Source organism: Astyanax mexicanus, chromosome 17 (genome assembly GCF_023375975.1).
Source record: "Astyanax mexicanus isolate ESR-SI-001 chromosome 17, AstMex3_surface, whole genome shotgun sequence".
NCBI lineage: Eukaryota > Metazoa > Chordata > Actinopteri > Characiformes > Acestrorhamphidae > Astyanax > Astyanax mexicanus.
The window spans coordinates 3541053-3568241 of NC_064424.1; the positions used below are offsets into that span (position 1 = coordinate 3541053).

Genomic DNA, 27189 nt, shown 5'->3' on the forward strand with positions numbered 1-27189 from the left:
TGAAGTGCTGTAAGATTTTCAAGGAAACCAAAACTGCACTGACTTTAGATGAATGAATGAAGTTATACTTATATAGAGCCTTTCTAGAAACCCAAATACACTTTACAATCAGCCCTCATCCACACACCGGTGAGAAGAGGCAGCCAATACCGCACAGCGTACTCTCAACCGGAAACAACCGTCCACCTGGAGGACTGCATCCAGCACTACAGCATTTACCAATACACACATTTTATACACACACACTCCTATACAATGCACATACCTATACTAGGGCTGCAACGATTTATCGATATAATCGACAATGTCAATTAATTAAATTTGTCGACTACAAATAACGCATTACACAAAGGGCTGGGAACAGAAGCTCACTCACACAGTTTAAACTCAACTTAGTTTGTGTCTCCAAAAGCACCCAAACACAACAGATTACCTACATATTTACTCACAAAATATCTGTACTTTCCACATTAAAACAACATCTAGACATTTAAATGCCTTTTAAATCTCATGTTCAGCTGTTTTTATTGTTTTTTAAAGAGGGAGGACATGGCAGAAATAATCGTTGACTAATTGAAAAAAATAATAAGTCGACTACCAAAATGTGATGTAATGTACATTTCCTTCTTCCCCTCCTTTTTACTCCTCTATGCCATTATGTCCCTTTGACCTCCTTTAGGCACTAAATAAAGATGTTTTTACCTTTAACTATTACTTTTTGTATTTCACTATCGCTTTGGACAAAAGCGTCTGCCAAATGTAATGTAATGTAAAATAATCATTAATTGCAGCCCTAACCTACACATGCATATAAAGATATACAATTTAGAGTATTATTTTTTATCTGGGCAATCCAAAATATCTGAATTTAGCTGATCTCTATGTTTTTGGACTGTGGGAGGAAACTCACACAGATAGAGGGAGAACATGGAAACTTGACAATAAAACACAGTGGATCAACACCAGGAGATGACAGACATGACTCTCCAAACCATCACTGATCATCAGTAAATTTTACATTTCATTTGTAAATCAAGGGATCAGAGTCTGGAGGAAGAGTGGAGAGACACACAGTCCAAACTGCTCGAGGTCTAGTTTGCAGTTTCCACCAATCAGTGACGGTTTGGAGAGACATGTCCAAACTAGGTTGTAAATGCTTTAAAAATCATTAATAATCAGTTATAACACATGCATAGAAAGGCCAAATAGTGAACCATCAGCCATCTATATTGTTGCCCTTTCTACATATTTGTTATATCTGATTATTAATGATTTTTAAGGCATTTATAAAAAAAAGATGTAGATGTAGAATATCAGTTATGCAATACAAAAAACAATGTTTGCAACCCCTGTTCTATAACCTCTTAGTTTTATGATTCACCATCTACTTACTTACTTGTTATGATCTGTCACACTGTAAATACACAACATTGTAAAAACATGCCTGATTAGTGCTTGTTTTTGTTTTTTTGATGTGTTTTATCAGGGGCGTTGCCTGGGTATGTAAAAATCTGGGGCTCAGCCCAGTTAATTATATTAGTTTATTAGCTGATCAGTTGGATCTGGTGGAAAACATACAATTTTAGGGCAGAGACCAGGGTTAAGAGACTCATTTAAAATAAGTATAGTACTAAATTCTGGCTATCCACAACATCTAGCTTCTAGCTAACAGGTTAGCTAAATACATTTCCGTTAATTATAGCTTACAGTGATCCTGCAATCCTAAATTAATAAAAACACAGTTATTGGCTGATCAGGTACATTCTCAAACCTTGATCTGTGTGTTTTGATTTAGAGACTAGTCTTTTTAAGCAGCTATCAGAAACATTCCATCACAGTTTACATGGTTAGTTTAGTTACCTTTCTTTTAGGAAAATCGCCGTATATCCAGATATGTTTAACATCAGCGCTTAAACCCGGTGCAAGACCTCAAAACCCCCTCAAAAATCCTCCGCAGAGAGGCGGTGGGGGGGCTGGGGCGGGGGCTTCCCTACTAGCCCACCGTGCTCCGCAAAACCAGCAAGCTGATTGGCTGTTTCTCCTGAAAGGCGGAACTTTATCCTTGAACTGGCTCCATGATTGGCGTTAAGGGATTTTCTATTCACAGCAGACCACGGCCTGTCTCCTTATTAATAATACAGCTGAGCTGAGTGAGAAACGATTCGGGGCTACTGGAAATTTATTCGGGGCTAAAGCCCCGGAAGCCCAGGCCAGGCGACGCCCCTGTGTATTATCATGCGCGCCCTCTAGTGCAGTGCCCCTACGCGTCGCATACACTGCATATCCCCTTTTTGCGCTACTGATTCTGTGATTCTATGATACTCAATATATCACAAAATCATTCTGTGTTTCTGAAGAGGATAAAATACTCCTCAATAAACAAATACAGACAGGCAAATGAGTCAACTGGAGATCCCAGAACTGTCTGGACGGGAGTTTGTTGTTTAAGAAGTGCGTCTCTGTTGTGTTTGGCCTCTCGGTCCTGTTTATTCAGGGCTGCAGCGTTCATCATCTCCACTTCTTTCTCTTCATATTCCCGTGTATAACAGCCCGGCTTCTCCACCACTGCAGCGCCTCCAACGTCTTCGTCTCCCCGACCTGCTGTCGGATCATAAAACGCGACTGTAAAACAGTCTGTTGCAGAGAACAAAGCGATCCGAGAGCCGCAGCCGTCGCTGGAGGCCAATCTGGAGGCCTCGGAGGGTTCCAGACATCATTCGGAGGAACGAGGCAGAAAAACAGTGAGTCACTTTAGTGAGGGAACTTCAGGTTGTCTTGTGGTGATGCACGATTCCAAATAACTGAACTAAATCAGCCTATTAAACCATAATCAAAAGGTTAGACCTGCAGAGTTGGGCAATATTTAAAGGACACCTCTTCAAACTTGATAAAAAAGGCAGTATAGCGATATATAGGAGTTTAGTGTGCCTATGCTTAAATAACAATATCCAAATTTGTCACATCACATATCAATATGATACTATTGAAAGGTTGCAATATATCGCAAAACTGATATATTGTCACGTCCCTTTAACGCACTCAAAGCAGCAGAAGCAGAACAAATTATTAGCAATATATATTGAATTATATACAAAATTTAACTGAACTGAACTTTAAATAGATAATCGTAAACTCTAATCAAAATTTTAAACCTTCAATACATGCTTAGGGCTGTAAAGGGGAAACAAAATAAGTCTCTTTAAACTTGTTAAAAAAAAAAAAAAAGTTAAAAATCTTTATTACAAGGAGCAGAAGGAAGTAGTGAAGGAATGAAGGAGCACAAAGTAGTAAAGGAAAGAGCGAAGGAAGGAAGAAAGGAAGGAGTGAAGGAAGGAAAGGAGAGCAAAGGAAGGAAGGAAGAAGCAAAGCAGTAATTCTGATGAAACTCTTGCTCTTCCTATTCTGGCGGTCCTGATGAGTGCCAGTTCCATCATTAAAACGTTTTTGTTTGTCAAAAATAAACTCCGTAAATTTTCTTTATACTTTGGATGATTTTAGTATTAATCTTCAATACAGAATATTTTAAAATGATGAAAAAAAAACATTTTGTAGTTTGTAATAGGGGTGTGCCATATCGTATTGTTTGCGATGATATTGTCAACATTTTTGGTGAATATGGTGAATGACAATATATCGTGAAATATCATACCCCATCACCCAGGTAAAAATCACACTTATCATTGACTGATTCTGTTACAAATCTGATAAAATTCTTTTTATAATTTTTTTTTTAATATTATCTCAGGTAGGGGTGTGCCATATCATAGTGTATGCAATAATACAATTTAAATTTAATTTATTTTTGCAGTAGTGTATTCTTGAAATATTCTTTTTTTACATTCAGTGTTTTGTCAAATCGCCAAAATGTATCGTTATCGCAAAAATACCATGAAACATTGTTGTGTTGTATTATTTTAGGGCTAAACTTGTTAAGATGTCTTTAAATATCGTCACAGCACTCTTTTTGTGTGCATGTGTGTTCGAGTGTGTGTGTGTGTGTCTGTCTCACAGCCACAGACAGACAGACAGATAAACCAGACCTCTCGAGGCTCGTCTTGCACAACCGCATGTCTGCACCACGCTTACGCTGCTCTACTGAGAGCTCAGGCACAACGCAAGGCCACGCATTGCTCAACCAGCCGTCCAGATCCTCCATAAATCCTATATAAAAACAAAGGCCCGGCTTCTAGGACCACCGAGGAACAGGGCAGAGTACAGGCCTTGCTTTGGGGGAGCTCATCCCGAGCAGGAAAGAGGTTTAAAATTGCCAGTGATGTAATGGGGGTCAGCCAGGGTTAGTTAAACAGACAGAACATGATGGAATGTTTGAAAACTGTTGACAGCACACTTCGGTCCTGGTTAGGTTTGAGCCCAGGACCACCCCCCCCCTCCCCGCCCGCCTCGCTCTCCCTCCCACAGAGCCGCCTGGAACAATGCCTGAAGTTACCTGGAACAATGATGATGTTCTGGGCCTCCTTGATCATCTCGATGCTCTGGTCCACGTTGACCTCGGTGTGGGTCCCCGTGATCTCCATGGGCTTGCCTGTGCCGGTGGAGGAGGTGCCGTAGCCCCCGAGGATGACGTTGGCCAGGGAGCGGTTCATGGCCTAGACGGGAGCACAGACCCACAAACACAGTTACACAGGGTTAAACCTCCGAGCTCCAGAGATTCCACCCTCACACAGAGCTCTCCAGAGCAGCTAGAGCGCCTCTTAGTGGAGCATGGCAGGAGCAGCATGTAGGAAAACGTCAGATACACACACAGGGTTCATACACCTTTTACAAGGTAAAATTCAAGCAACTCCACTATAAAATATATATAACAAATAAATCCAATTAACTAAAATATTTAATAGTGTTTTTTTCATTGCATTGGAAGCCTGTGTGTAATATTTAATATTTCAAATTTGCCTCAATTAGAATCAAATCTGAATTCAAATCCCTGTAAATTGGAATCATACTGAAATATTGTGAACTGAATCAATATGAAATCTAATCAAATCTCAAATCAAATCCGGACTGAAATATCCCTAAATTAATCAATCTCAAGTAGAATCGAATCTCAATTTGAATTCTTGTGAACTGAACTGAACTGAAATGTCCCTAAATAAATCTATCAAATTTAATCAATCCTCAAATCTAATTCTTGTGAATTGGAATCATACTGAAATATCTTTAATTGAATCAATAGCAAACTGATTTAAATCAGGACCTTGTGTGAACTGGAATAAACTGAAATATCCCTAAAATTAATCAATATTAAATTAAATATCAAATCCAAATCTCTATAAACGAATCAATATCAAATTAAATCAAATCCTTGTGAACACAAATTGAATTGAAATATCCTTAATATCAAATTGAATATTGCTAAAATAATCAACATCAAATCAAACCTAATACTGAATCAAATTGGGACCTCGTGAATCAGATTTGAATTGGGAAATCAGTGGCGAAACCCAGCTCTACCTTATAATACCTAATAATACTACATTTGAAAGGACAGGTAGGTGTCAATACTTTTGCACATACTGTATTAACAACAGATTTGAAGTGCAGCAGCTTGATTACGAGCACCCCAAACACACACACAAATACAGCTCTGGAAAAATAAAAATAAAAAGCACTTCAGTTTCTGAATCAGTTTCTCTGATTTTGCTATTTATAGGTTTATGTTTGAGTAAAATGAACATTGTTGTTTTATTCTATAAACTACAGACAACATTTCTCCCAAATTCCAAATAAAAATATTCTCATTTAGAGCATTTATTTACAGAAAATGAGAATAATATGACTGAAATAACACAAAAGATACAGTTCATATTCATAAAGTTTTAAGAGTTCAGAAATAATCAATATTTGGTGGAATAACCCTGATGGTTTTTAATCACAGTTTTTTTCATGCATCTTGGCATCATGTTCTCCTCCACCAGTCTTACACACTGCTTTTGGATAACTTTATGCTGCTTTACTCCTGCTGCAGAAATTCAAGCAGTTCAGTTTGGTGGTTTGATGGCTTGTGATCATCCTTCTTCTTGCTTTTCTCTTGATTATATTCGAGAGGATTTTAAATGGGTAAAATCAAAGAAATTAATTATTTTTTTAAGTGCTCTCTTATTTTTTTTTCCCCAGAGCTGTGTATATGCTCACACCCTCACACACAATATGAGAATAATAAGGATCAGTGAAAGGGAGGTGGTATTTGGTGGGGTGGGAAAACACTACTGCACACAGGTAGAGAGGAGCAGAATAAAAGGATGAGGTAAGAGTTAGAGCCCCGGGGTCAGAGTCAGTGCCACGGTATAAAGACACCCAGTCATTTCCCCGCCGCTTCAGTTTAAGGTGTACGGTAACGCTGGAGATGACTGACTGTAACCCACACCGAGAGAGGAGGCGGCCGGGCCCTTACCACACACATGATGTAGGAGAGGATGGCCCCGGACGAGCCGATGAGGGCCCCCACAATGGTCAGCAGGTTGTTGTTGAGCAGGAAGCCCTCGGCGCACAGAGCCCAGCCGGAGTAGCTGTTCAGCACGGTGATCACCACCGGCATGTCCGCACCACCGATCGCCGCCGTCAGGGTCACGCCCTAAAACACGGAGATCGGGAAACATTACGAGTAGGGATTATTAGCCAAAATAAATGATTCGGCAGAAAATTACAATTGACATTTGGCAGAATACATAATCAAATGCCTTTTATACCAAAAATAACTAGTTAATTTATATACAAGTCATATATTGTTACAGTAGATACAGCAGCGGGTCGGCAACTGAAATACGGCAGGTTTAAGTTCATTTTTACGCTCTACTCGCATAAACTAAGTGAGATAAATTCCTTATTCCATATCATGATGTACATTTAAAACTAAACTTTCCCTGCTGAGGTAAATTCATAGCTAAAATAGCTCTACTGAGGTACATTTATAAGTCATATATTGTTTCAGTAGATACAGCAGCGAGTCAGCAGCTGACAAACAGCCTGTTTAAATTATTTTTTACGTTAACTAAAAAAAACTACTCGCATAAACTAAATGAGATAAATTCCTTATTCCATATCACCATAAAAAACTCTACAGATACTATACAGAAAAAAAAATCACAGCTTTTTCTGTGTACATTTCAGTGAATTGAGACTTGAGTAGCACTACTGAGATACAATTAAAATGAAAATTTCCCTGCTGAGGTAAATTCATGGCTAAAAATTAAATAATGAGGTTAATTTATCATTAAAATACTGCACTGCTGAGGTGGATTCACAACAAAAATAGCCCTGCTGAGAAAAAATGTGACAAAAATAGCTTTGCTGAAGTACATTTATAATTAAAACAAACCTGTTGAGGTACATTTTGACTAAACTTGCACTGCTGAGGTAAATCCATGACTGAAATAGAGCTAATGAGGTAAATTTATCATTAAAATAGGACCGCTGAGGTAAATCTGAGAGTAAAATAGAACTCTAACCTAAGGTGAACAGTTGACTAAAATGTCATTGCTGCGGTACGAGGACTAAAGAAGCACTGCACCATAAAATTCATGAATAGTAGCACTGCTGAGGTAAATTAACTTGGCTTGAAAAGCAAGATATAAATTAATTAAAGCTATTAAATGTATTCAGTTGTGAAAAAAGACGTGAAATAAATGAAAAACTGCGAAGAAATGTTTAATTTAGTTTGGTTTTGGGCAAAACCGACAGCGCTATAACTAACATGCACACAGTATGCTGATAGAATCTCATATTTATTGGCCAAAAAGTGATAAAATACCACAATTTTTAAACCTACATAAAAGAGACAGAAAAAACTGGGCTGGTAAATAAGAAACAGGATCTATTACACGGCAGAGCAGCACATTTGATGCAGATCTGGTTGCAGAGGGCCTCACTTAAAGAATGAGATGTTTGTCAAAACACCAAGTATTCATTTCAGACTTTTCTATGATATCATCGCAGTATTATCCTACAGTACGCAGAGCCCGAGGGAACAGACTTAAACAAAGCCAGCTACCAGACATCAGCTCCAAACCAGGCCTTAATAAGCAGAAGAGCTGTGGATTTAAACACCGTCCAATCAGCACGTCCAGCCTGCACTCTCTCTGGAGTCTCAGGTGTTTACCTTCACGGTGATGACAGGTCAGAAGACGGTGTATAAAACTGTGACAGTTTCCTGATTATTGACAAATGGCCAGAAATACAGAGAAGCAAACTCTTACTGAAGCGTAAACAGAGCGTCTCTCCCAGCCCGGCCTCCAAATTTCATTATTTTACTTTACCCTAAAGCAGCATCATCATCATATCACAGAGAGATCCAGTGGATTCCAAAACCAATAAAATAATAATAAAGAGCAAGGCTTCCTGAGATCAGCATCAGCATCACTCTGAACTCAATACAAGTCCCTTAATATCTGACTTTAAGAGCAGAACAGACTATTAAGTAATTGAGTAGCACTGCTTACGTGCAATTAAAACAAAAATTTCCCCGCTGAGGTAAATTCATGGCTAAAATAGTCCTGCTGATGTATATTTAAAAGTCATATATTGCTTCAGCAGAAACAGCAGCGAGTCGGCAGCTGCCATACGGCAGGTTTAAGTTCATTTTTACGCTGTACTCGCATAAACTAAATAAGAAATTCCTTATTCCATATAACCACAAAAACTCGAACAAAACCACCTGCTTTTTCTGTGTAAATTTCAGTGAATTGAGACTTCAGTAGCACTGCTGAGGTACGTTTAAAACTAAACTTTCCCCGCTGAGGTAAATTCATGGCTAACATAGGCCTGCTGAGGTCAAATTGATAATATTACTGCAGAGGTAAATTTATGACAAAAATTGCCTTGCTGAAGTACATTTATAATTAGGATAGCACTGCGGAGGTTAATTCATGGCTAAAATAGCCTTACTAAGGTACATTTATAAGTCATATGTATTATTTCAGTAGATACAGTAGCGGGTCGGCAGCTGCCATACGGCAGGTTTAAGTTCATTTTTACGCTGTACTCGCATAAACTAAATGAGAAATTCCTTACTGCACTTCACCACAAAAAAAACTTCACAAAACTATACAGAAACTGTCTGTATACTCCGTAGAAAGATAAAAAGCTTTACAAGGCTAGGATAGTAGCATTGGCTAGCTGAGGTAGCTAGCTAGCTTAGTCTTAGCATGTTTTCAAAATTAGACTTAAGTAGCACTGCTAAAGTACATTTATAATTAGGATAGCACTGCTGAGGTCAATGAGTCTCTAAACTTACACTGCTGAGGTAAAATTATAATAATACATGTATAAAATTATAATAAATTATAATAATATCTGTCTTTAAGAGCAGAACAGACTATTAAATAATCCTATAGTAAAACTATAGGGACAGAAATATTGGGCCTCGCCTCTTAACCCTCCTGTTATGTTCTGGGTCAAATTGACCTTTTCTAAAGTTTGAAAATCTAGGAAAACTAGTATTTTTTCAGTATGAAACTTCTTCTGCTTGCCTTAATCGGTGTAATCAACATATAATATGAAGATGATTCATATTACCAACCACCCACTGCAAAAACTAAACCTAATGTGCAATGTTGTGTTTCAATGTGATGTAAAACTATATATGTTTTGTATGTTGGTCTTTTAAAAGTAATAAAGTAGTGAAAGATAAAGATAAAAAAAAAGTTGGAACATGTATTTACATTTTTATTTTTTTAAAAACGAATGTATTATTATAAAGTATTTTATAATAAAGTACACAAATCATAATAAAAAAATAAGAAATGAGTTTCAGATATTAATCTACATCTATAATTATTCTAAAAATCTAAAAAGCGTTTAATTGAATCGAATTGTCCGAAATTAGGCAAAATTACATGTTAAGGGTAATTTTTGCATGTAGCCTCAAATTTTGTTCGATATCAATGACTGGTCTAATCAAGCTAAAATACGACCAGCAAATGTAATATTTTTATTTAGCATAAATTTGAATTCAGTAAAACAAAAACAAACAATGATAAATATAAAAGAAATAATCATAAAACAACTGGATATTTTTCAAACAGTAACTTATAAAAGACTCTGATTTTGTATTTTAAAAAAAAGTAACGTAAGAATAAAATATAGCAACCCCTTCAGTGAGCGATGCTATTTTTCACTCTTGATATTCTGCTGCATTTATTTTGTTAAAAAAGAAATTCAGCATTTATTAAATATTAATTCTTCTGTATTTTGTTCGTTTTTGGATTTTAAATACAGTGTAAGAAATAATTCATGAATGTACTGAGGGATTAACTACCTAAACATCAAATAATTAACTAATAAACTAATGTAACAACTGATTTGTTTTTTTTTATATTTTAAATCTCAAATTCTATTCAAATTCTTATTTTAGTTTTTTTTTTTTTTTTAGCTAAAAACTTTTATAATCTTTTTATTAAACCTTTTATGTTTTATTTTATCTTATTTCCATAATAATCTTAAATGCTTATTTTATATCTTGTCTAACTTTTTACTGGTATAATTTTTATTAAGCAAATTTTATAGCTAATACCTTTTATGATCTTACCTTATGAAAGATACCTTATCTTATCTTATCTTATTTTTTTTTTATGTGCACGCTTCGCAGTTATTAAATTGCTATACTTCAATAGAACATTTTATTTTCTATTATTTTATTATATAATTTTATATTGTCTTATGTTAAATGTCAAATTACTTAATATAGCTTAATGATCTTAAATTATTTAATTTTCTTTTTTATTATATATAATTTTACTGGTGTTCTATTCACCTGTTTCTATGTACAGGACTTTAAGCTGCATTTTAATGTAAGTAAAAGGTGCTATGTAAATAAATGTTATTATTAATATTAAAACATGGTGTATTTAAACAGTTTTTCAGTATTCAGTCTCTCACCATGACAGCAGACAGTGCAGAAACAGAGCCGAGGCAGGTGATGCCCGTGGTGTAGCTCGGGTCCATCATGTAAGGGATGATGCCCCCAACGCTGGCAGCCATGAGACTGGCGTTCAAAACGTGGCGTCCAGGGAGCATGAGGGGGGCAGAGTTCAGGAGACCTGCAGGCAGTGAAGAGAGAGAGAGAGAGAGAGAGAGAGAGAGAGAGATGGAGCTTTAGAGATAAAGAGAGATTTAATGCAGGAATTTAACCTGAAACAGCTTGGTGGGTATTCCTCAGCATGACTGGTGGAAGGCGATTGGGAAACAGGAAGACGACGCCTGAATGTTTCCTCTACAATACATTCATGTGTTTCCTGTCCGAGTCCTAATATTCTATCGCTCTGCATGCTTATAAAACAAATCATCCCTCATGCCCCACTTCTATCAGCTCAACATCTAACAGGCTTAACCTTTAGCAGCAAGGCTTCAACACGTCATCTGTATCTGGTTGGGGGTCCAGAGTATCGTCTCAGATACCGAACGCTCAGGGAATAAGGGGTGGGACGATACAGCTATATTGTGATATATGGCATCCTTTCAACTGTATCGTATGAGGAATCAAATATTGATATTTTAGTTGTAAATCAATATTTACGAAGGAAGCAAGGAAGGAGCGAAGGAAGGAAGGAGTGAAGGAAGGAAACAGTGAAGGAAGGAAGGAGTGAAGGAAGGAAACAGTGAAGGAAGGAAGGATCGAAATAAGGAGTGAAGGAATGAGTGAAGGAAGGAGCGAAGGAAAGAGCAAAGAAAGGAAGGAAGGAGCAAAATAAGGAGGAAAGGAAGGAAGGTATGAAATAAGGAAGGAGCAAAGGAAGGAGTGAAGGAAGGAGCAAAATTAGAAGTGAAGGAAGGAAGGTATGAAATAAGGAAGGAGCAAAGGAAGTAGTGAAGGAAGGAAGGAGTGAAGGAAGAAAGGAAGGAGCAAAATAGGGTGTAAAGGAAAGGAGGAGCAAAGGAAGGAGTGAAGGAAGGAAGGAAAAAGATAAGGAATGAAGGAGGAAAGGAGCAAAATAAGGAAGGAGTAAAGGAAAGAAGGATCGAAATAAGGAGCGAAGGAAGGAGGGAGGGAAGGAGAAAAATAAGGAGTCAAGGAAAGAAGGAACGAAATTAGAAGTGAAGGAAGGAAGGTATGAAATAAGGAATGAAGGAAGGAACGAACAAAGGAAGGAGTGAAGGAGTAAAATGAGGAGTGAAGAAAGGCGCCAAATAAGAAGTGAAAAAAGGAAGGAAAGAAAAATCAGAAGTCAAGGAAGAAAGGAGCAAAATAAGGAAGGAGTAAAGGGAAGAAGGAGCAAAATAAGAAAGGAAGGAAGGTGCAAAGGAAGAAAGGAGTGAAATAAGGAGTCGAGGAAGAAAGGAGCGATATGAGGAAGGAGTAAAGGAAGGAAGGAGCGAAATAAGGAGTGAAAGAAGGAAGGAAAGAAGAAGCGAGCAAAGTAAGTAACGATTAAATTAACTAATCCTTGCAGCCCCATCACAGATGCCTTGTGCTGAGTGACATCCCCCTAGGAGTGATAAGGGGAGAGAGCAAGACTAATTGTGCTCTCTCAGGGCTCTGGCAGCTGATGGCAAGCTGCATGAACGTGATTCGAACCAGCATCACTATGATCTCCCCAGTGTGGCTCGATTTCAAAGAGAAATTAACCGGTTTTCCAGCTGCCAACGAAATACCAAATCTACCAAAAACAAATTTCCTTCCTTCTTTATTTTCCACGCTGTGTTTATTAATATCGTATCGTGAGACGCCCTGCGATTCCCACCTCCACTCAGCTCTCCTCTGTTCAGTCAGAGCCTGAGCTCTTGATGTCTGAGACATGCACACAGGCATAAAAAGTGGGAGCTGTAATCTTCTGCATCAGCACAGGCCTCCAGGTTCCAGAGCGCTGGTGGAGGAGTGGGAAAGCTCCTGGAGATAATGTGTTCCAGCTTTGGGGAACAAGTGGAAAATGACTGGGGGGGCGGAGGGGACTAATTAGTGCCAAATTCTGAGAGGTTCCGCCTGGCCAAGCTTTAAACACAGGGCATGTGTGGCACTGCTGGGCCAGCCCGTCAACAAACACAGACAGAACCACCAGCTCCACGGCCCCAGACTACACCCGCACCACCCTGAGCCCGGGCCCAAAATATCCGCCGATGAGAGAGGGGGGAAAAACGAGCATAAATGGACTGGTAAATACTTCTGCTTTTACTGGCAGCAGAGATTTGAAGCTAAGGTGTGTTTCAGGGCTCGGAGTTTACCCGTGCCAGACGTGGATATGGAGCCCATGTAATGATCTGAAGAAGGAAATTGAGGAATGTAGCTGGATTTGAACCCTGATTCAATAAACTAAATCAGTACTAACAGGATCAGTACCTGCAAAACCCACCCCTGTGAGATATGGACAACAATCCCATGCTAATTTCGATATTAAACATATTAGATTAAAGATTTTAGATTAATAAGCTATGTTAAATTTAGTTCTTAATGTATTATATATAATTTTTTGGTCTATTTTCATACATAGGTCGCATTGCGCGACACTAAACGAAAATGTTTTAGTTGTATTAAAGTTAAACGAGTGCTGGATGTTAATCTACACAGATTTATCTCCTGAAAACTGTTTATTTGGGTGAGAAAAGCTCTTCTAAGGAAGCTTAGATGTTCATATTTTCACTAAGGCTGGGTGCAGCAGCATTAGCAATAGCATTAGTGGCTAAACGCTAGTGCTAGCCGCTAGTAAATGCCGCCTAAAAGCGCTACACTGAGGAACCCTGAGTGTTCCAGTAAGGCAGGGCGATATTAGCTAGCAGTTCGTCCCACGTAGCTTGTTTTAACACCGTGAACACGCAGATTACAGTCCGATATACTCATTTAGCGCTTAGCAAGGTTAGCAGCTAATGCCAATACTGCACCAGCCTCATCGCATGGTGTGCTTTGTGCTTTTAAACTTCACAAACATGCTTTGTACAGACCATAAACCAATTTACCTAAAAAAAAAAAAGGTACCATTTGTCCCCCTTTAATACGTTGTAAAAGCTCCGCAGATACGATGTATTAAATCATTACCGAATCAAGTTCACGAATAGCAGGGTATCTGAAGATATGAGTGAAATATATGAGTAAAAAAACATTTTCACATTAAAAGCTGAAGCTAATAAATAAGGCTGAACAAGCTAACACCATAAACATGTTGTGTGGCCAGCAAGAGCTTATTAGCATAAAAGTGTCAGAGCCCTTAAACGGCTCATATCTCCTTATTTTTCTGCGAGATTGATTTTGTGCTTTTGAACTTCGTGAACTTTATGTTTTGTATAGACCATAAACCAATTTTTTTACCCAACTTGTTTAAAAAAGTACCATATTTGCCCTTTAATACTTTTTAATACTAAGTTCCGCAGATACGATGTATTGAATCAGTACTGAATCAAGTTCACAGAACCCCAAAATTAATCCCTAGAGCATGACCCATCGTTGGCACCTTGAAGTTTGCCGTAAGCAACCAGAGATCCGCTGAAGGTGACGCCACCGATGTAGGTTCCCAGGTAGGCCACGATCTTGGTGAGGTTGGCCGCGGGGTCCGTGGCGAAGTGGGGGTACTCCACCATGTACTCGGCCACGCAGGTGAGCACGGCGGCCAGACCGACCAAGCTGTGGAAAGCGGCCACCAGCTGCGGCAGGTCTGAAATCTGGATCTTCTTGGCGATGGCTAGACCTGTAGAGGAGACAACACGGGAGAATTAGCCCTGCTGGGAAATGGGTCACATCAGAGGCAGCAACAGCAGGGTGCATGTGTGCATGTTGATTTCTGCGTAGATCAGAGGTGAGGGAGGACGCCGTGTGTGTGTTTGTTAGTGTGTGTGTACACAGCACAAGTGTTTGTAAGGGGGCTTGTTTGAGGCCGGCTGGAACCTGAGGGTTTAAATTAGCATCTGGAATCGAGCAGGCTTTGGTCTGGGCTGGAGCTGCTCAGGACGGTTTAAACTCGGTTCCAGCAGGTTTCCAGGAATAATTAGCAATTTAGATTAGACACGACTGCCTACAAAGAGCGGTCTCGTGCTGCGTGACTCACGACCCCATCACCATTACCTGGGCTCGCAGGCCGGCCACTGACTCACCGGCTTGTTCCCGCTTACCCACAAACACACTTGTGGTGGTGGTGGGGGGTTTAAAAGTGGAGTTCGGAGACTTCAAAGAATGACACACTACTGTAGAAACAGGCAGATGCATGCTCACAAACACACACACACACACACACTCAAACTAGCACAGCTCCACTCACCGGCGGTGCCACCCACTGCCATGGCGGCAGTCATCTGGCCCAGAAGCTCGGGAGTGGGCTTCAGGACCCCGAAAGTGGCGGCGATGCCACCTGCCACACCGATCATACCCAGAGCGTTCCCCAGGCGAGCGGTGGACTGGTTCGACAGGCCACCCAGAGCTCCAACACAGCACATGCCTGAGCCCAGGTACATCATCTGCACGAGCACAAAGGGGAAAAAAAGGAAATGGATAGACTCAAACACCTGGATTACAGAAATAAATAACCCACATATAAAAACACGAGGGACACGCTTTTCAACAGAAACATATATACTGTATTATCATCGCTGTCCAATGAAAAACAACTACATAATTTGAACAGACAAACTGTCCCTTACACTGTGCCAAAATTTCATGATGAACGGACCAATAAAAACTCTTCAAAATGACCTGAAATAAACTTTTTAATAAACCGGAATAAACTCTGAAATTACATTCACTTCCATTGAAAGTTTACAAGGTTTTTTTCTCTCTCTTGTAAAGTTGCTGTTTTGGAGATAAGTGTTTTTCATTGGACAGCGACGATATACAGACACTAGCGCATCTTTAAAAAAATATATAAAAAAATATATACATATATTATATTTATATATTATATATATATATACACTGTGTTCCAAATTATTATGCAAAAAGTGTTTAGGAGTGATAAAATAAGATTTTTTTTGTTTGTCAGTTAAACTCATTGATGGTGATGTGTGTCAGGGCTCTTTATATCACTGAAAGCAATTGCAGACACCTGTGCTAATAAGTTTGGCAGGCGTGTCCAATTAAAAGCAAGACTACTTAAGAAGGCTGTCCCACATTATTAAGCAGCCTACATTTTAAGCCAAAATGGAAAAGAAAAAGGATGTGTCGGCTGCTGAGAAGCAACAAATTGTGGAGTGTTTTTGTCAAGGCATGACTACAATCAACATTGCCAAGACACTTCATCATGATCATCGCACAATCCAGAAGTATGTAGCTGACTCAGAGCACACACGTGTACGTGCTGATAAGGAAAAATTGAGGACTCTTTCCAACAGGCAATTACAACAGGTTAAAAGAGCAGCTGCAAAAATGCCTTGTCATAGCAGCAGACAGGTTTTTGAAGCTGCTGGTGCCTCCAACATCCCCCGAACAACAAGATGCAGGGTCCTTCAGAGGTTTGCAGCTGTGCATAAGCCATCCTGTCGACCTCCTCTATCCACTGCACACAAGCAGAAACAGCTCCAGTGGGCCAAACAATACATGAAGACTGACTTCAAAACTGTTTTGTTCACCGTTGAGTGCCGTGCAACAATCGATGATCCTGATGGATGGAGTGGTGGATGGCTGGTTGATGGACACCCCATGCAAACAAGGCTACGGAGGAGGTGGAGTAATGTTTTGGGCTGGAATCATGGGGAGAGAGATTGTCGGGCCCTTTAGGATCCCTGAAGGGGTAAAGATGACCTCCATAATGTTTGTGGAGTTTCTCAAACAGCACTTCCTGTCATGGTTCAAGAAGAAGAACCGTGCATTCCACAGCAAGATCATTTTCATGCATGATAATGCACCGTCTCATGCTGCAAAGAACACATCTGCATCTCTGGCTGCTATAGGCATAAAAGGGGACAAACTTATGGTGTGGCCCCCATGCTCCCCTGACCACAACCCCATTGAGAACCTCTGGAGCATCATCAAAAGGAGTGTCTAGGATGGCGTGAGGCAGTTCACATGTAAGCAACAGCTCTGGGAGGGTATTCTGTCCTCATGCAAGACAATTGAAGCAGATACCATCCAAAACCTGACAAATTCAATGAACTAGAAAGTTCAGAAGATCCTTTCGAACAAGGGGTCCTATGTGCAAATGTAACATCACCTAGAATAAAGTTTTGACTGGAAAACTGTTTGATTTCAGTTTGTAATAACTTGCTAATGCTTATAATTTCACAAATGACCATTTTTTTGTTCTTCATAAAAATGAAAAGGTTGAAAACTCTGCTGTGCATAATAATTTGGAACATGCATTTTGAGTGCATTTTGAGTGTATTATTTTTTTTTATTATACTGTTATCATTGGCAGTTTGTTCAAAAATCTTTCAATTGTACTATAATAGTTGATGACTGGAAAATTACAATAACTGCAATTCATATAGGTAATTTTGGAAAATCTGAGAAAATATTATTTGCATAATAATTTGGAACACAGTGTATATAATAGATTATCATTGAAAAGTTACTTTATTTCAGTAGTTCAGTTCAAAACGTGAAACTCGTATATTATACATACGTATTACACACAGAGTGATCTTAAGTGATTTTAAGCCAATGAAATCCCCCCTAAAAAAATCAGTGTCTCAGAAAATCATAACATTATATACGACCAATTGGTACATTTGTCAGTATGGGCAGTGTGCCAAGTCCTGCTGGAAAATGAAATCTGCATCTCCATAACAGTTGTCAGCAGAGGGAAGCACGAAAAAGAAACACTTTTATACACAGGGCCATGTACCGTATTTCGGTCACTATAAGGCACAGTTAAAATCATTTAATTTTCCCAAAAATAATCAGAGCTCCTTAAAATCTGGTGCTCTCTATGTATGAATTCTACCAGTCAGGTATTAAGACTGGAGCAGTATTAGCATTAGCCATGCTATTATTCTATTTTCCCTTTTCAGAGGTGATTATTATCAGCCTGTAGCCTGCTGCTTACACCAGGTAGCACTGGCGGAGCAGAATTAGCATTAGCTGCTAACCGTGAATTATATCTCTAGCGCTAAAGTAGCTAATGCTAATGCTCTAGCTTTAGTGCTAGAGGAATCTGTGAAGATCAACATCCAGCACTCGTTTGACTATAAAAGAAAGTCTTCTTTTGTTTTATCACAGTTTTGTTTACTAAGCTTAGCTTTACTTACTTAGTTAGCTACCCCCCACAACCACCCAGCAGCAAGACCTGCTGAATTAGAAGTTTATAATCCGGTGCGCCTTTTAGTGTGAAAATGGTAATACATCTATATAATATACGAATTTCACATTTTGAACTGAATTACTAAAATAAAGTGACTTTTAAATGATATTTTAATTTCTAAGTGTGAAAAATAGAGTAGATTTGTTTTTTTTCTAAAATGCATTATGTGTTTACTTGTGTTTCTTTGACTACTTAAATTAAATTATTTTGATGATCTGAAACATTTCAGAGACGAAAAACAAAGAAATAATAAGAAACCGACATTGTTTTATATACAAAACAAAAGCTAAGCAAAACTCAGGGTTCTGTAACCGTTCCAACCTGTTCAACGTCATATCCACTCTGCAGCGCCACTCCATAACCTCCCACAAACGCTCCGGCCGGGAGGAGGTACAGGTAGTTATACTCTGGGGGATCTGTGGGCCGCTTGAACATATCCAACATCCGCTGAGTGACGAGGAAACCACCTGAGTGTGGGAACACACAAACAACCACAACATTAAATCAATTACAGATTACGAACGCAGAACACACTCATTAACGTTACGCTGTAAACGCTTCACCCAGCAGCTGACTCACGCTACGACTCAGCGCTCACTCACTCCTCTGCTGCTCTTCATTACACACGACCTTCTCAATCCACGGGTGAATCTCATTTTCAAAGACTTTCTGAAGGTCAGGGTTTAGAGGGTATTACAGTCATTACGAGTACAAACATAGATATAGCATAACATAACATAATGACCACTACCTACATAAGTTCCTACACTCATTTTACTTTATTATTTAGCTAAACTGAGCTTATACAGGTGCATCTCAAAATATTTAATACTATATAAGAACAGTTGGTACTTTTATCAGTGTGGGCAGTGTGCCAAATCCTGCTGGAAAATGAAATCTGCATCTCCATAAAAGTTGTCAGTAGCAGAGGGAAGCTGTAAGATATGAAGTGCTGTAAGATTTTGTGGGAAAACAAAACTGCACTGACTTTAGACTTGATAATAAAACACAGTGGATCAACACCAGCAGATGACAGACATGACTCTCCAAACCATCACTGATCATCAGTAAATGTTACATTTTATTTAAAGGAAATCAAAGAAGCAGAGTCTGGAGGAAGAGTGGAGAGACACACAGTCCAAGCTGCTTGATGGTTTTATAGGAGATGCGGATTTCATTTTCCAGCAGGACTTTCCAGCACACCGCCCACACTGCCAAAAGACACATTTTCTGAGACAATGATGTTGGGGTTTTTCATTGGCTGTGAGCCATAATCAGTCATCAACAATAAAAGAAATTAAAAGAAACCCTTAAAATAGATCACTGTAATACATCTATATAATATATTTGAGTTTCACATTTTAAACTGATTTACTGAAATAAACTGATTTCTCAATAATATTCTTCTAATTTTTTTTTAAAGACGCACTTGTACCTTGTTATGCTTGATCTGTTTATTTTAGTAATCGGTAGCATCGGTAAATTAGCATTATTTAAAAAAAGCATGTGCCACCAACTTTACATAAGTAATATAAGAGCACGGAAAAAGCTCTGTGCAGTCTCTGCAGGATATTTGCTTTTTTTTTTTTTTTTTTAGATCTTCATGCCCTCCATTAAAGGAACAAGTGCTCCATAAATTCCCAGTCTTTTAATAAGCGTGAGCTGGAGAGGGCATTGTTAGTTTTTCCCCTGTGAGCACTTGTAACAATAAAAGAGTTTAGGATTTTAGGAGAGGAGTCATGAGGAAAAGGGGGAGAGAAAAATCTTCATATTTCTGCTTCTGCTGGTTTATGGCTTGTGGGTTCGACCGTGGAACGAAACATTGTGTGAGCTATGGAAAGAAAGAATGCCCTTAAACTGAAATTAAACACCTGCCTTCAGAGAAAATAAATACAGAAATTCAGACACTTTATGTGAGCTGGAACACAAACAGACCGGAGATCAGACAGAGTAATAAGTTGTTATGGCTGAGGATGATAAAATATGCAGGGAAATGTCCAGTAACATGCCTTTAAATCACCGGCAGGCTCCGGGACGCGGGTCGCGGTCCTCACCCCGCGCCCGGGCGCTCGGTTAAAGGCGGGCTGCAGAGGGACTGAAGGTATGTTGGCTTCAGGATGGCATTTGAAAGGGTTTTTCGCTCCGTTTCTGTTTTAATGAATGGCTGGTTTCGAGCAGAGCGGGGCTCGGCTGATTTATGACGCGGCCGGGGCTCTTTGAAGCGCTGCTGCCTGGACGCTTCCTGCGTCAGGTGTGAGCTCTGCCTAAACTCTTCCACCTGGAGGGGCCGAGGAAGTGGCGGCTCTTCTCACGAACGCCCGGCTCGGGGCAGCCAGGGGGCAGGGCGCACCGGGGGCACCGGGCACTTGCTGCCCGCTGGACCGGACCAGACGTCAGGGGCGAATCGATACTCAGAATAAAAATCAAACTACTAGATATAAAAGTACTTAAATCTAGCTAAAACCTTTTATAAAATCTAGATAATAAATAAATGAATGAATAATAAAGTGTATAAAGTAACCTTTTCATATATTTAAAAAAACCTAAAATGTAGTTTGGCCAAATAATGAGCATATACTCATTAAGCTGTAAGATAATTGAGCTCTACCCAAAAAAAATACATAAATAAATAAATAAATAATATATATAAAAAAAAAAAATATATATATATATATATATATATATATATATATATATATATATATATATATATATATATATATATATAAAATAATAAATATATATATATATAATTTCTTCTTTCTTTAAAAAAAAACCCCGAAAAGTAAAGAAAACCTACCTACCATTACAAAAAAAAAAAAAAAAAAAAAAAACTTATTTAGACATTAAAAGAGGATACTAATAGAAATAATAATAAAATAACTTACAAATAGTTAAGAAAATTAAAACATTAAACAATTTTATAGTAAATAATAAACCTATTTAATAATAAATCCTTTTTTAAATATCATCTTCATATTATTCTCCTTTTTCACATTTATTCCATTTTTAGGTTTAGATAGAGGTTAGAAACAGGTTTAAAATATTACCCAAAAACTAAACTTTACATTACACTTCTAAGCATTTTGTATTTGTATATAAATCATACTTTAGGAAAGTTCTGGCTGAACTAAATTACATTTACTCAATTTTTACAATCATTTATTTTCTGCTTATCCCACCTGCAGGGTGAAAGTCACCCTATGGTGTGAGCATTAGGTAAAATCCTGGCTATACATTAATTTAGCTCATGGTATCCGGTCTCTCACAAAGCAGGCAGTTAGACAGTTACTCTCTAGAGTCTTTTCCATTTTTATATTTTTATATCTTTATATTTTAAAAATGGCCTTAAAAGGCTTGGGTTTTAAGTATTAAATATACTCCAATAACTGGAAACTGTTGCATTAAAAACACTTCAGTTATTTAAATTCATATCTTGTCAAATTCACAAAATGTTTTCTCAATTTCCCACATTTAATCCATTTAAACTCATATGAAACAGATTAAACGATAGATTAAATATAATTTTCTGTAGAATTGTGTTGGTGTGTGGTAAGGGTGTCACGATTTCGATATTTTATCGAAACTGCTCAAAGAGCAGCTCTTTCTCCAGAGAATGTGAACATTCTCATCTTCTTAAAGAAAATTTTTAAAATATAAAAATAACAGTTGTTTTGTCTAGCCTCAAATATGTTAACAGTTTTGGTACCTTAAGGAGCATCTTTCTCTCAGATAAAGTTAATAATATATCTTTATTAAAGAAAAAAAAAAACGTGTCATTCTCAGGGAGTCTTATTTTTCATGTTTATCTGTTATAGTAGGATAGAGTTCAGTTTGTTAAGGCTCTAACTGTTCTATTATTTTGTACATGACTGTTCCTGTATTTTTTTATTATTTATTTTGTTATGTTGCACATTGCTATTTTAATAGTGCACACCTGCTGCTACCAAAAAAAGGCACTAGATGGCATTACCTAAATATCTTACATAAAATATTTAAATTTGACCATTAGTGCCTAATGTGGTGTATTACAGATCACTTGTATCACTTTGCATCACTTATATCAAGCCCACCTTTTGAAATAAGATATTGTAAATTTGATGAATCAAACCAATGACTGACCATAGACTAATCTAAAACTGGCATAGACCTCTCTGCTGTAAAAAAAAGAAAAAAAGAAAATCGAATCGAATCGTGACGCTAAAATCGGAAATAAAATCGAATCGAGGATTTAGAGAATCGTGACGCCCCTAGTGTGTGGGTTAGAGCTGCATATCCAGGCTTTATTAAGGGACAGACAGCAGGATTCACTGTTAGGAGATCCAGCACATCCTCGACTCCTCCTAACACGCTTCAGTTCCTCACCTGCTATGTTGACGGAGGAGATGAAAGCAGCGAGGACTGCCAGGGTTTGTGCGGTGCTGGAGGGAAGGTACCCTCCTCCCATCAGAGAGAGCCCACCAACCGCAGTCAGACCTGCAGACAGACAAAATCAGAGAATTTAGAACAAAAACAGGATACAGAACCATACACAACAGTTACAGAGGTGAATTAAACTTAAATAAAGAATCATCATAGTTATTCCTTAAGTAATTGAGAAACCCTTTAAGAAAATTATATTTCTTAAAGATGTCCTTCTACTATAAAGCTCTTCCTCAACCTCCATTGTCTGCAGCAGCTAAAAAAAAAATATTCAGGAAAAAAACAAGTCGATCAGGAAAAGCATCGTGTCTACATCAACCCGTGAATTAGTATTCATGGCCCCGCCCACCTCGGCTCGCGACCACACAGACAGAGCTGAATCCGGGCGGTGACGCCGTCTCGTCAGATAGGAGCTAACAGCGCTAGTAACAGCATGCAGTTCATTCCTGTGTTATTTGTGCGAATAACACATCAGTGTTTATATACTTTACCCAGTAATTCCGAGCTAAGAAACAAATGGTTAGAATTAGTCTATGGAGGAAAAACACCACCAGCCAAGAACAATTGAGATAGGTAGGTGTATGTTTAGAACAGTTCTGTTTACACTAGTTAAAAGTAAAAATGTTACTTTCTGGACCTGGACTTCCCACCTCTGTGTGTGAGTAACTATAGGTTTAAATAGGATCTCCCGTGAATTTGAGGTTTTACAGAGACTATAAGACTCTAGGTCAGTATAGGCTGAACTGCACTTAGCAGGGCATTATTACACATGTTATAAAGTAACATATGACATTCCAAGACTGTTATTAGTGTAAAAATGTCTTTATTTTACAACGTTTCTAACTGTTTTCCGTTTCAACCGTTTCTAACTGTTTTCCTATTAGCTTATCAGAGGCGATATGTTTGCATGTATTATTATTCATAAGCAAGAGCCGAAATCCAATCTTTTCTTCCCTCCCACTCCTCCACCGGACTAAAGCAGTGTTATACCAGATCACCGGAGTACCTTTTTTTTTTTTTTCACAAAAAACAGCTCACATGGCATTCATTAATACTACCGACCACAACTAGACATTGTACCAGTATTAGCAGTGGCTAGTGCTAGCGGTTAGCTGCGAATGCTAATGCTGCTGCACCCAGCCTTAGTGGAAATCTGGAAAGCTATGCTTACTGCAAATAAACAGAAGTGCCTTACTTACCCAAATAAACAGTTTTCAGGAGAGAAATAATTATTGTTTTTGTTCATAATAAAGCGCCACAAACAAAACGCTCATTGTTTGTTTGTTCCAACAAGATCCAGAAAGATTGAGTTTATCATGGCGACAGTATGAGAATGAGATTACTCATATTGGCTGTTAAATACATTCATTTTGTGAGAGAAATTATGGCTTTATGTACGTTTTGGTTCCAATTTAAAAAAAGGTATGGGGAAAAAACAAAGTATTGTTTGGGTATCAAATTTTAAAACAATACCCAGCCCTAATTGAGCTGTATTTAGTACATTCAGAGGTGGAAAGTAACTAATTACATTTACTCACGTTACTGTAATTGAGTAGATTTTTGAAAATTGGGCATTTTTACATTTTGACAAGTAATTTACTTCTCTACAGGAAAACTCCCCGTTACTGAGTAAAAAATAAAATGCTGAGGGAAAAAAAAACAAATTGTTTGAATTAAAAAAAGTTTTGTTCGCCATGGCAGCGCAGCTGTACTTCTTCCAGCTGTGTTTATTATGGTTAGCGAGAGAGTGTGATAATTGGGAACATTAAACAATCTGCTTGAATGTTAAAAAACATGTAAATAGCAGTTAAAGCATAGCAATGGCAAGTTGAAAAAAATAATATTGAAGTGTAAAACTATAAAAATACGGTTTATAGACATCTATATGAACATAACCTTTTAACAGTAAAGAAAAAAAAGGGATCATAGAAACCTAACACTTGTTCTTAAAAAAATGTTTTATGGGGTGGTCTGAACAGATACTGCCTGAAAGGTCCAAATTATTTAATTTAATAATGATTTAATTTATGATTTGTTGTACTTTTTTACATCAAATAAATAAAATTAACTATGTAACTTTTACTCAAAGTAAATTTTAAATGGAGTACTTTTTTACTTTTACTCCAGTAGATTTTAAGATGGACACTTTTACTTTGAATAGAATTTTAGCAAAGTTAAGGTACTTTTACTTAATTACCTCTGAGTACATTGCAGGGGGTTGCAAAAGTTTGGAAACCCCTGCTCTTGGAAATTCTCCCAATATTATACTATACTAGACTATACTACTGATCCAATCTATTTAGTAATTTGAAAGACAGTTTTTTCACAAGCTAGCACTGTTCTACAATCATCTTACAGAACTTTGTAGGAGCTCCGAGAACAACTCAATTCATGTCATTCAAGTACAATCCACTATGGTCCAAACAAATCCTGTCTTTCTTCAGAGACCGCTAATCCAGTGAAAAAAAGCAGGGTTATACAGAACCACCGGAACACTTTATTTTTTCACATGTTTTTCACATGGCATTTATTCATACTAGAAACCACAACTAGACATTTTAAACTTTAAAGAGGGAACTCTTAAAAACTGAAACACTTCCAGCAATATGTGTAAGGAAAAAAATAAATTGCTTAAGGACAAATAAGGATGGTTTTGTTCTTAATAAAGCGCCACAAACAAAACGCTCATTGTTCGTTTATTCCAATAAGATCCAGAAAGATGGAGTCTCTCATGGTGACATGAGAGATTGAAGGAATGAGATTACTCATGTTGGCTGTTAAATAAATTCATTGTGTGCAAATAATTATCACTTTTTGTATGTTTTGGTAACAATTTAGAAAAAGGTATGGAAAAAAAAAAAAAAAAAGGATTGTTTGGGTATTTCTAGTACTGTTCTACCGTCATTTTACAGAACTCGAAATTTGTAGAAGCTCAGAGAACAACAACTCAATTAATGTCATTCAAGGACAATCCATTACGGTCCAAATAAATTATAGTCACGTATATGACCATAACATTTTAACAGCAATGGAAAAAAAAAATGGATCATAGAAACCTATACCACTTGTTCTTAAAAAAATGTTTAATGGGGTGATCTGAACAGATACTGCCTGAAAGGTCCAAATTGTTTAATGTAATAATTATTTAATTTATGATTTGTACTTTTTACATCAAATAAATAAAAGTAACTATGTAACTTTTACTTAAAGTACATTTTAAATTGAGTACTTTTTTACTTTTACTCCAGTAGATTTTTAGAAGGATACTTTTACTTTTACTTGAGTAGAATTTTAGCAAAGTAAAGGTATTTTTACCTAATTAAAATTTTTCAGTACTTTTTCCACCTCTGAGTACATTGCAGGGGGCAATTAGTTGCATTATATTTTATACTACACTTTACTATTGATCCAATCTATTTAGTATTTTAAAATAAAGTTTTTCGCAAGCTAGAACTGTTCTACAATCACTTTACAGAACTCTCTGCTGATTTTGAAGAAGCTCAGAGAACAAAAACTCAATTCATGTCATTCAAGGACAATCCATTATGGTCCAAACAAATTAGCGTAGTTCAGAATGAGTTAGAGTTAAGTGGGACGCTATCGGGAGCCCTCCTGGGAACTCTGATAGCCATCACCTCTCTAATGGCTTTCGAATGCTCCTGTGGTGATGGCGACTGCTGACTGACCAGACCTGAGGTGGCCTGGCTGGTTGGAGGTCTCTCGAGTCAATGAAGTGTGCAGTCGTTTCTGAGAACTTCCTCTCACTTTGTAATTCCAATTGATCACAGACCAGCACACGGAACCCGGGCGCACGCTACCTCTGCACCGCAGGAAACGAGGAAACGCTGCAGACGACCTGCAGTCGCATTCACACACACAAACACACACACACAGACACACACTCTCGCCTCTGGATATCTGTAATAAAACCTCTGATGAAAGGAAAAATGCTCGAGAAGGCGCTCACAAAAAACATTACTCTGATCTGAAGATGTCGTCCCATCCTCGCAAGAGGCACTGAAAACGCAGACAGGCTGCAGATGAGGTTTCTGGAGCTTCACAAAACATCTAAAAGAACTAAATCATCCATCACCACAATGAATAAACCCATCTGGACCGTGCCGTGTGGCTCGTTGATGATCGTACGGATTACGCACGCTCTGAAATATCGCCCTGAACCCCTGAAACTCATCCCCCCCGCGGGTCTTCAGGATCAGACAGCGCTCAAAAATCTAAAAGGTCATTCGGAGGGCTGATGCCGGGTCGACAGCAAGAGATCGGGTCATTCTGATTCACCAGGTTCAGGTAGATTAAAGAACTTGAAAGGAACCCCACTCGACCTGCAGCCAAGTGGGAACGAAAACCTGGGAACAAAAAGACGCGACTTTTCAGCCCCTCGACACATTAGTCTTACGGCACCTTCGAAAACCAGAAATTCCATATTAGTGTCCTAACGTCTCAGTCACTTTCAGATCCAGCTTTATTACATTTGGCACCATCATAAGCAAATTCCACAGCTTACACTTACGTTTCCAGCCACTGGCGGACTCAAGGAGGTGGCGGGGGGCTTGGCAGGGGGGACAACTGCCCCCCTTTTCTCACC

General features: G+C 38.2%; 1 protein-coding gene across 1 annotated transcript in view; it reads right to left on the minus strand.

The window, feature by feature from the left end:
• The window catches only part of nnt (nicotinamide nucleotide transhydrogenase), a 90308-nt gene that overhangs the window by 25553 nt on the left and 37566 nt on the right, over positions 1-27189 (minus strand). The window contains exons 12-18 of the mRNA XM_022666533.2: positions 22530-22640; positions 18486-18631; positions 15192-15387; positions 14391-14624; positions 10891-11051; positions 6410-6589; positions 4448-4607 (exon numbers count right to left, since the gene is read on the minus strand). Coding sequence (XP_022522254.1) covers positions 4448-4607; positions 6410-6589; positions 10891-11051; positions 14391-14624; positions 15192-15387; positions 18486-18631; positions 22530-22640 — 1188 coding nt within the window. The remainder of the gene's footprint in view (positions 1-4447; positions 4608-6409; positions 6590-10890; positions 11052-14390; positions 14625-15191; positions 15388-18485; positions 18632-22529; positions 22641-27189) is intronic.